Source organism: Labrus bergylta, chromosome 13 (genome assembly GCF_963930695.1).
Source record: "Labrus bergylta chromosome 13, fLabBer1.1, whole genome shotgun sequence".
In the NCBI taxonomy this organism is placed as follows: Eukaryota; Metazoa; Chordata; class Actinopteri; order Labriformes; family Labridae; genus Labrus; species Labrus bergylta.
The window spans coordinates 11,237,818-11,249,563 of NC_089207.1; the positions used below are offsets into that span (position 1 = coordinate 11,237,818).

Below are 11,746 nucleotides of genomic sequence, written 5' to 3' on the forward strand. Positions count from 1 at the left end.
AGAGACTCTTTGAATGGTGGACGCTCTGACAGAAAAGGTCAACACAGAATGACCTTTTTTAACACACATTAAACACCCCTATGTGTCTAAAGTATAAAAACATGAAAATAGATGCCTATAGATATATAGATCTATAAATAGATATATTTCAAATAAAGCTTCATTTTTAAACCAAGTGGACGCTGGCAGCCTCTGTGTGAACATGAAGCATGAGTGTGAGATATTCTCACACATGATGGATGTCTGCTCTGAGCTGCAGCTGATTATTCAGAGTCTGACAGCCTCTTTGTCATCCAATAACATGCATAATTCATCTCAACTTCACGGAGCAGGAAGCCAGAAGAATAGATTGTCTTTTCCTCCGTGTGTGTGTGTGTGTATGTGTATGTGTGTCTGTGTGTATACCAGGATGAATGGTGTGGACTGGTAGCGCTGTGGTCCCTGAAGGCATCGTCTCCTTATACAGTCATGTTTGTGCTCTCAGACTAAACTGCAGCAGGCGACACATTCTTCAGTCTGCCGCTCTGAGAGAACAAACGGACACCAGAGAGGACGATGTTTGGAGGAAACCACGGGCTTTTTGTTTAACTTCACATCTCCATGACGATGCAAATACCTTTATCTTAATATAACAAACATAACATTCAGTTTAGGTTCAAACAATGGGATTCCAGACACTTGAAGAACTAATCTTTAGAAATCCAATTCAAGAGTAAATGTTGGAGTAAAAACATTGGGTTCAGACCTTTTGACCTTTGAGCCTCTGTTTGGGTCTTGAGTGAGTGATTTCTATTCCAGAGATTCTTGGTTTTCTCTGATTGTTGTGTTTTCCTGTGCAATGTGAGTAATGTTTTCATAAGTATGTACTTCTGTTAACGTATGGATTGGTTCTGCTGTTTAGCCAGCATGATGTGTGAAGCATTCGAATCCAAAACCGCCTACTATCTTTTTTAGTCTGTACTGATTTGGCCAAAATGCAGTATGCAGTGGCGATCAAATGCATCTTGCATTTTGCCCAAATTACCCGGTTGTCGTACTGATTCGGACCAGATTCACAGAATGCATCAGACCAGTCTTCCTAGTGTGCCGTTTCCCACAATGCAAAGCGCCAGATCAGAGATCAAAATGACCAAAAGTTATAATTAAATTAATCACTTATCAGCTTTTTTTCATACTCTAAAGGGACGCTACACTGTAGCAAAGTATGACGTCAGCTGGTCTGTTGTTTACTTCCTCATTCCAATATCGGAAACCAGCTTAGCCAGGAATCCTGCAAAATAACCACCGACTGGCAGTCATACTACATACTACATGTCGAAGGTAGTATGCAGTACATACAGCGTATACGTTCAATAGTAGTATGTAACAAGAAGTTTTGAAAACTTCAAAATTCACCAACATGACAATTCATATCTTTCATGTGACTTCACACACTTAAGGAGCCGCCCACATGGAGGACAAAAAGGTTTCTGCTGCACGCTACAGATTTGTTGTCTGTCTCAGTTGCCACCTATGTGTTGTAACCACTTTTATTTTGGACTTTTTTAAACCAGAGGCAGTTGTTGAATGTGATGCACTATCCGACAGAGACACGGCATTGTACTTCTTAAACTCAGAGAGAAGGAGAATGTAGATTAAGGCTGTTGGACGCTCTGAGGTCTCTGTGAGGGAACAACAGAACAAACTTCTCCTCAGCCTGTCAAATATTGTGTTATCTTGATCAAAGTACAAACATTACTGCCCCAGAACACTGACTGACATCGACAGCTGTCATTGGGTATCGTAACTAGCTAATGATGGCTAATTAGCACTCACCAATGCTTCCCAAACAGCAGATTTATTGAACCGGGCGCATCAAAAAAAGACTAAGCTGTCTGTACTTATGTAGACTTTGATCCTGGCGTGGTTATGTTAAGGATAATCCATGGAAACATCACCAAAGTGAAATTCTGGTGAGGACTCTGCAGTCCTAAAACTTACAGTTGATCTGAATATGTCTGTTTTTCTGTGACTGTCAGGTGATGTAAACATTTGTCGTTTTGAAAAGATGGTAAATTAACCAGCCCGCGCTGCAGCTCCACAAAGCGTTCAATGTCAGCTGCCACTTTCCTTAGATCTGTTCGCCCTCCACGCTGGTCTAGGACTGAAAGCTAATTGTGACTTCATGGCTGTAGTCTTGGAGTTAGGCTCCAGACATGTGAAGTCTGCTGTGAATGCTTATGAGCAGAAAATGGTTTTAGAGGATTTTTTTTGCATCAATGTGATGAAATTCAGTGCAACAAACTAAGGCAACACAAGCTGCATCACGCTTCAAACAAATATTAGTGTTCAAGCTTTGTACTGTATTTCCAGAAGATATCACAGTGTGTCCTCGATGGGTTGTAACATTACCTGTACAGAGATGAACTGATTCGATCAAAATGACAGAAGCCGGTGAGTTGGCTCTCAGTCGAAGGCTTCAGGACCCACCGGGCTCAGCGTTGGTGTTTCCTCAAACACGGCGCCCACAGGAGACGATTAGGAGTGAGAAACAGAGCAGCCTGTTCAGCCTGAGAGCTTTTTACACCGTCTGCTTATTATCTTTTAATTTCTACTGTGATTGAAGACAAAGAAAGACACGCTGCTCTGTAATCAGCAGTTTGTTTAGCTCCAGCAGAGACGCCTGTGTTCTGCTCCAAGAGGATAATTGGAGAGAGGAGGGAGACACCAACAGAGAGGGGAGGGTGAGGGAGGAATAAAAGGAGGTGGAGGGAGTTCAGAGACGATCTTTAACTTATTCTGATTTTAATACTCAAGGGAAATGAGAATCATATTATGTCGGGGTTCTCTTGTGATAGAAGGGTCCATCTTCTTCTTCAAAAAAAAGTCTTGCTGCTGGAGGACATAACCAGAAACTAAACAAATCTGATATTCCAACAAACATTGAGAAGCATGGTACAAAGTACAAGACCTCAAACTATCCACTAGGGATGTCACGATACCTGAATTTTAAACTTGAATATGATTAAATCAAACAAATTGGATACCTGTTAGATACCCCAGCAACAAAAATAGAAGTCCTACACTCCTCCAAATTGTGTCCAAATTGCACAAAAACATAAGCAACATTTCTGTTTGATTTTTGCATCGTACAGAACATTAACACCAGTCTCCGGGGTTTGAGTCTTTGTTTGATCAATCCATCCCTTGGACGACCTTCTTGACGTCTATACTTTATCATCTTACTCACTCCTTTTTTATTAATATGTCTCCCCGGTTTATGTATCATCACTGTGCCACCCGAGCCCTTCCAGAGATGGGGCGTGGTCAGACACAGCTCATTTACATTTAAAGGTACAGACACAGAAACAGCCTGTTCTGAGCAGGGCTGAAATAGAGGGGTTTATAGGCATGATCAAATACAGGATCAGAGTGGATTTAGAACAAGAAACTTCACACACATATTTTGAGGAGCTCTGATACTTATTTAAACTGGTTGAAAAGGAGGAGAATATGTGACCTTTAATTTTAACTATATGCTTTTTGCTTTGCAGGATAACAAAAGATAATTTCACATGTGTTGGACAAAGATAAACTTACGGTAAGAGATGTTTCCTAATGCTCCATCAGTCTGTTAACAGTCTGCAGTGATCACAGTGGAGCACCCTGACACTGCAGGAAATAAGAATCCTTCATTAAAGGGAAAACTACCCAGGAATTCATCCCATCTATAAATAACCAGAAGCAACAATATTTTATCCCGAATTGAACCCAGAATTAAAGATGCTGAATAAATCAGTCTGAAATCTGCACATGATTTAGTTAAGGTTTGCTGGAATCGTGCTGGCATGAGCCTATACTTCACTTTAATATTTAATTCAGTTTAAACATTGTATAGCTTCAAAAGGAGGAGCTGCTGCAAGACAATACATAGTGTGACTCTTTACGACTGCAGATGCATGCATATTCTTTGAATTTAAATAAATGTCAGTGAAGGTTTTAAACAAAGGCACTACAACGTAGGTTTCTGTGACTCTTTGTCAGAATAGAATCAGTGTCAGCTGCAGACGACTGCATGAAGGGAAATCTGTTTCTGAGGGTAGACTGGGGTTGGTGCTGCGGTGCTGTTGCCATGGCGACAGGGAGTCCTGAAATGACAGGACTTTGTTTGGGTTTTTCTTTTTTGTATGAAAAAGCATCAAACAGGAAACACGTTATTGTGTCTGAAGTTAAATTTAGGGTAAAAGTATAAGTCCCAGTTTCCAATTTCAGTATTTTCCTGCTTCTTTATACTTTTATCATAATAGTCTGCGGAAGATTTTAGTTTCATAAATCAATGGGCTTTGTGGAAATCTGTGGTGTACAGTTTTTGCAATTTTCTGATATTAACAGGACCAAATGGATTTCTCTGCAACAATTTATCTGCAAATATATTGTTTTTTTTTAAAAAAGATAAATGAACAAACTGACCATCATGTAAGCTGTGATGTCGGAGCTGAGATCTGAACTCTTGCTCAGAAGCTCTCTCACAGGGACTGAACCGTGTATTGCAGCTCACTCAGCAGCTGCAGAAACAAACAGGCCTCTTCTGTCCCAAAATAACAACATTATAAATATTTGCATTGACGAGAAAGGAAGTAAGTTAGAGCTGACAACTCTAAGCAGAAACACACTGATGAGTTCTGGTCCAGTTTGGCTGCTTGCTGTAGACTCTGCTCTCTGCACCGCAATGCAGATCCATAAATTTCACAAACGAGCTCCAGCTCTGCTGAGGTCTGTTTAAAGGGGAATTCATCTCTTTTTAAACCTCGGCCCCTAAACATAGATTGGAGCCTCAAGGGGTTAAAGGTACAAAACAGAATTGCTTCAGTAGATTTGTCCAGCCTGCAGCAGTGGAACAGGCTGTGATGTCTGCAACATACTGTTGATGAATCAAAGTGAAGTTGTGGTTTTTGTTTTCTGAAAGGCCCAGATTGTGAAGTTTCTGACAACATTACACAACAGATCCCTGTAGGAAGAGACTGTTATGCTAAAGAGGAAGATGATTTTTTAACCACAAACAGCTGTGACATCACTCTCTACAAACACACCAAAATACACTGATAAAAACAGAGATTTAACCTCACAGCACACAGGAGTTGCTGCTCTACTGCTGCCTAGTTTACAAATTTATTTCCATTATCATTCCACTTTGTTTGGTTTGGACACACAAAAAGAGACAAACTGATAAACAAGGCAGCAGTGGACCAGACAGCTTCTTTGTTCTGTGATGTAAAATGAGAGTCATGTGTCAAAAATTGCAGGCAAACTCCTGAACATTTTCCACATTAGCACCAATGTGTTTTTGCGACTTACACAGGACTCTCTCTCTTTCTCTAACTGCAAACTTTGGTTAAAAGTTAGACTGAAGATCTGAAGATTTGTAAAAGCGTTGGTACTTTTTATATTATCGTTTATTAAAATAAGAGAGGTTGTATCTTTTCCAAACATGTGGTATCTAAAAATATCGAACAACTTTGACAACCTTCCTCCTGGATGGTGCTGATGATTCGCTCTTTCATACCAGAACATTGGCAGGATAATCGTGCAATGTAGAAAATCTGCTGGAGATTTCCTGCAATAGGTTAAGGATCCATTCCTGTCCTACACACCTGTCTTATTATTCTATTAATCATTAAAAAAAACTGATTGTATCGATTTAAAATACGTGGTATCAAAGTATGGAAAAATTGAACATTTTCCCAACCTTCACACGAGGATTACGTTGCAGGCATTACAGCCTGTTTCACAGCTGCAGGATGAAGCAATCTGCTGCAGAAATTCACAAACTAATCGTTCTTATGAGGTGACAAAGTTTAAATTCTAACGCTTCAAAGATTATTTTGCTTTTGACCCTCTGCAGGCTAGCTTTAGTTATTTATAAGATTTCTGGGCTCAATGAAAGATCTCAAACAACAGCTGCAGTCAACACTACAGTATTACTATAACCACTCCTCCACTGCATAAATGAAACCCTTAAGAGAGTCAAATGAATGAAGTATTAACTTAGGTTCAGAAGCAGATAAACGCCCAAATCACACTTTCAATCACCTGACGAGCCTTCTCACACCGAGACATCCCACTCCACCCTGATTGTGACCCATCCTCCCTTCTTCCTCTCAGCCCATCCACCCTCTTTCCTGTTTGTCTAACTCTAGGAACAGTTGGCCGTGGTCAGCTCATGCAGAATCATGACTGCGACAGAGCCTCCATCCCGAGTCGCCCTCGGCCCTGCTGTCAGTCCATCCTGCCAGACCAGCCGACTGACAACATCCTCTTCCATCAGAATCATTATCTCAACACACATTCATCTGATCTGTCTTTATATATCTAAAACACACATTGTTATGCCGTGGTCCTTGTTAGTTAATCTTTTTGGAATTGAGTTTGTTTTTGAGCATCAGACAGCTTTTCAAAATGTTTTCTGTTTTTAGATTGTAAGAGTCAACTGAGTGGGAATCCTGACTTTGAGAGCAACAAATCCAAACACAAACTATAGATTTATTTGAGGACCCATCAGGGGGACCCTCGGTCATCGGTCCCATTTTCCCCCTACTACTACACCCATGTGCAAGAATGATCCCACCTCATCTCTTCATATTTTAAAACATTTAAATGAAGAACAGTGACCCCACATATTGCATTTTAAATCTTTTAATATTCCAAAAATACTTCAATTTTGGCTTCTCGGTACATAAAGACCTGATCTGCTCCTCTATGAGTACAGTGTTGTTCTCTACAGTCTGTTAGGAAATGAAAAGTGCAAAGTAGTGACCTCTCAGTCCTCGGTCCACCACGCAGAGAAAAAGGCTACTTCAATGCTCCAAAAACAGTCGAAAGACATCCAACACTGATGTCTTTTTGTCAGAAAAACAAAAAAAAACAACAAAGAGCAGCGGGAACACGCGACCCCAGCCTCGTGCAAAATCCAACATGAGTCTCCAGAGAGGATCATGGGAATAAAAACCATGAGAGACCTACAGCAGGAGCTTCTTTCAGGAGCAGAGGAACAGGCCAGCCCGCTCCTCCTCCTCCTGCTGATCTGTAGTCATTTAGAGTTAATGTTCTGTCTTTTGTTTTGGTTATTAAATCATTCTGCAGCTTCACAGCGTCAAACAGCTTGGATCCAAACTGGAGGTTAAAAAAAAATCACTGCAGAGGAAACCTGTGGAGGAAGAACACCTGAGCGAACTGTTATCGCTTCTTCTTCTGCTTCAGAGACTTCCTCCTCTTAAGGATCATCTCATACAGTTTGTCCATGCCCTCGTGCAGACCCTCACCTATGATGGCACAGGCAGGTTGGATGTGGTAGGTGGTGGAGGGGGTGAGCTCGTGCAGGGCCAGCTGCTTCTCGATGTCAGCCACCGGCAGAGACTTGGGCAGGTCCTGTTTGTTGGCGATGACGAGCAGAGGTGTCCCCTGGTTCTCCGCGAACTTCGTCACCTTGTGCAGCTCCGTCTTCGCCTCCTCCAGTCTGTCAACGTCCACGGAGTCCACCACGTATATGATCCCGTCCGTGCAGCGGCTGTAAGACTTCCACAGTGGCCTCAGCTTCTCCTGACCCCCTACGTCCCAGAAGTGGCAGCTGATGCCCTTGGCCGTGCCATTACTGAGCCGGATCTTCTCCGTGTTGAAGCCGATCGTGGGGACCGTATTGACGAACTCGTTGAACTTGAGTCTGTAGAGGACGGTGGTCTTCCCCGCAGAGTCCAGCCCCAGCATAACGATGTGCAGGGACTGGAAGGCGGAGATGTTGGAGAAGCTGTTGCCCATTTTCTGCAGCTGTTCGAGGTTAAATCCCCCTCCCTGTGCGTTCAAGTAAACAGCTGTTATCCCTCAGCTCGCGCGCATTAATCCTGTGATGGAGGTGTAAAATTCCTCAGGTGTGGATCAGGCTGGATGACGGAGAGGCTCCGCTGTGGCCCTCAGCGTCAGCAGGAGACGCGGTGCGCCTCGGCAGGACGCAGCGCGCCGTTCATTAGTATTCTCCTCACGCGCTCACATCCATTTGGGGACGAGGAAGCTCCACGGTGCAAAACACACACACACACACACACACACACACACACGCACAGGACAGAGGGAACACAGCCTGAATAACTCCTCTGATCCCCTGACTTCGTCCCCAGAATCAAACAGTCTCTCCGGTTGTTACACCCAATCAGCTTTAGCTTCCAGGCTTCTGCACGAGCCCTGCTCCGGAGATCAAACCGGGGAAATAACGTCCACAGAGAAATCTGTCCTCGCGCTGCTGGTGCTGCTCTGATAAGAAGCTCAAAACACAAAACCGCAAAACAAGAGGCGGCCCCGCATCGCTCCGCCCCGCCGGGACGTGTGCCAATAAGGAAGCCTCACGAGCCACACACACACACACACACACACACACACACGCACACATGCACACACACACACACACGCACGCACGCTCTCTCTCTCTCTCTCTCTCTCTCTCTCTCTCTCTAAACAAACTGTTTCTGAAGCTGTCACCGATTTAAATAAACTTTATTAACTTGTCTCTTGTTAGAGAAGAGAAAAAAATCTGAAAAACAAAATCAAGTTTGGAGTCAAAATAACGTGTACAACACGGGAGTGTTGTCATGGTAATATTCTGGAGTTAATCATGGACAACTACGCCACCTACTGGTACTGAAGAGCAAATACAGTAAAGGCGACGTTTTACAGCCTACAAAGAAAAGTTCTCCAAAGCAGAAAACAAGTTGAAATGTTGACTCTGAATAACAATCAGTATAACTAAAGATCATTTTTAGTATTTTAAAATAAAATGAAACCAAATATGATTTATGTCCTTAGAGTTATTTTTTATCATCATGCATGAAAGGGACAGCACCTGTCTCTGTGAGGGGGTATTATGCTTCAATTGTGTACAACTGACAGAGACCCATAGTCCATATTTATTGACAGTCTGGAGTACAAACACCTGCTCATTCTGCTTGTTAACTAGCACCTTGACCCCTTTAACCTCTCTCATCACGAGAAAAATTAGTAAAATCAAATGTTTTCATTTCAAACCTTTATTTATTCTCTAAAGGACACTGAGCTTTCCCTCATTTCCATTGCCTTAGGGAAGAACTCCGATCCTTAGAGTTTGCTGGAGGGCGTTCCACGAGTTTGGGGCATCAAAAGAAAATGTAGATTTCCCGAGTTCAGTAAAAGCTTGCGGGACTTTAAGAACAGGCCCCTCAGTAGACTGGGTCATGTAGGCCCCCAAATTCCACTCCAACAGGTCTGTGATGTAAAGTGGAAGTTTTCCAACAAGAGCTTTGAAAACGTTTGTTGGGCTTCTCTTCAAGAGAAAGGCCAACCAACCTTCTCATACAGGACACAGTGATGAGCGTTGAATCTATCACCAGATATAAATCTGAGAGCAGAGTGATAGACAGCATCCAGAGGCTTTAGTGTTGAAGCTGCAGCATATCTATAAATGTCATCGCTTTAATCCATAGAGGGCAAGAATACAGCTTCAACAATTAGTTTTCTGCACGATAAAGGAAAATCTGATTTGCTTCTGTACCATAAGCCAACTTTCTGTCGCAACTTAAAGACAAGAGTTTTTACATGGAACTTAAAAGTAAATTCCTCATCGAGTCAAAAATAAAATAAAATAAAAGGTACCTGTCCATTTAGGGCAACCAGACTCTACTAAACCTAAAACAATCAAAAATTGTACTATTGACTTCTTGTCACTTTCACATAAAGGATGAAGTTTAGTGAATATTTAAGGGTTTAAGCAGCATTGTTGCATTTCTTCATTTGGTTCAGTTTTCTTTCACACTGCACTTTGTCAAGCTTATACCAAAGTCTGTTAAATGTTGTGTAGCGTAGCCGCCTGCCACTAGTTGGGGCTGTAGCTCTGTTCAGTGTATAATGTCATCCAGCCTAATGCTTCACTATGAGCTGAGAGTAAAACACAGGACAGTAAAAGAAAGGCATCCTGTAGCGCGGTGCAGTTTGGCAGTGTTTTGTATAAAATACAAATGCACGAGTTGCACCAGATCACAACTGCTCTGTAACAGAGTGGAGAGAGAACCTCAGCATGACCTCATGTTTCTTTCAGCGCCATAAAAACACTGAACATTATCACACTGAATGTAAAAAAAAAAAAACCTAACATGGCAACAGAAGACAGCAACCATGATGACAGTTTTCACACCCTTTAACTCCTTCAGTTGTCGCCATCACTGAAAAGCTTCTTAAATGTTTCCTCTGGTATGTTTCCTCTTTCTCGTTGTAGCCTTCGCTTTGAGTGCAGGGCTGATGCACGGCAAGGGTGAAGTACACACAGGGAGCTAAGGAGGCGTTTAATTGGTTCTTTCCATTCGGGCCTCACAGCAGTGATTGGTCAGAGTTTTTACAGGATTACAACAGCTGAAAAGACGACTAATTTTTAGACCTTCTTTAGAGTTGGGGCGGCAGTAGCTCAGTCTGTAGGGACTTGGGTTGGGAACCGGAGGGTCACCAGTTCAAGTCCTGATGCGGACCAAATCTGGAAGCTGGTCTGGTAGCTGGAGAAGCGCCAGATCACCTCCTGAGCACTGCTAAGGTGCCCTTGAGCAAGGCACTGATCCCCCAGAAGTGCCTGCTGTGGGCAGCTCCCTCACTCTGGCATCTCTCCATTAGTGCATGTCCACAGGATCCTGTTTGTGCATGTGTATATTTCAGCCTATGTGTGTGTTGCATGATAAACAGAGTGTTAAAGCAGAAATTTCAATAACATAAATCTTAATCTTAGAGAACATGATTTATTGATTGCTGTTCATTAATATAACAAAATGCTGGATGAATATACCAAACCCTATCTCCTTAAAAAAGTATTTGATTATTATCAGTTTAAGTAAATCACTAGTGTAATAGAGACACTATTGAAAGTTTACCTATCATATGCTCAATTTAGCACTTTGTGCTATACTTCTTTCTTCCACTAGATGGCGACATCTAACAACAAAACATTTGTTTGTTTTTTGTCCTCCCACACTCAGCTCTCCGATGTTTCTATTTCATCCCTGAAGAGTGAAAAGAAGAGGGAAAAAAGAAAGAGGAGAACTGAACAGCTGGGTGATAAGATGGAGGTGATAACATCCAAATATATGTGAGAGAGAAGTCTGAGCATGTTCAACCGGACGGACACACACACACACATACACACTTCCAGGAAGTATGCCTATGTGTTTCATGCACACACACGTTTTGCCTCTTCAGTTTCTCCTTCATCATTATTCCAGAGAGGATACCTGCAGGAGCACCTCTTCTCCCTCCTCTGCTTCTTCCTAAATAAATGCACACACACAGCTCACACACACAAACACACACACACAGCTCTCTCTCACACACACACACACACACAGCTCTCACATGCACACACACACATTCATTTGAGTGTGTTTATTAGACTGCACTCGCTCCCTGAAGCCTGATTTGTTTCCTGGATGTCATTATTGGAGCTGCAGAGGAGGCTGAACATAAATAAGCTCAATTTACAGAGAGCGTTCAGCATCTTCCTCCTTTCATATTGTTGGATAATGTTATCTGCACAGGAGCACAGAGGAGCCGTTAACCTCCACCCACTCAGGAGAGGTGGAGGAAATAACAAAAACATGAACACAGACGCTGACTGGTGATCATTATATGGAACATACTGACTAAAAACCTCCATGATGTTTTCTTTTCAATTAAATTCTGGGAGATTGGCTAAAGATGGCGCCCACTTTGC

The 11,746-nt window shown here is 42.4% G+C and overlaps 1 protein-coding gene across 1 annotated transcript; it reads right to left on the reverse strand.

Moving 5' to 3' along the window:
• Positions 1-6,656: 6,656 nt before the first annotated feature.
• Positions 6,657-8,299, reverse strand: LOC109982658 (ADP-ribosylation factor-like protein 4C). The gene has a single exon (XM_020631982.3). It carries the CDS (start codon positions 7,789-7,791, stop codon positions 7,213-7,215), a length of 579 nt encoding a protein of 192 aa, XP_020487638.1. The 5' UTR covers positions 7,792-8,299; the 3' UTR covers positions 6,657-7,212.
• Between the last annotated feature and the right edge of the window lie 3,447 nt (positions 8,300-11,746).

Bases quoted from the DNA above. Each gene is read 5' to 3' on its own strand.
- LOC109982658 (XM_020631982.3), bottom strand. From the start codon at position 7,791: ATGGGCAACAGCTTCTCCAACATCTCCGCCTTCCAGTCCCTGCACATC.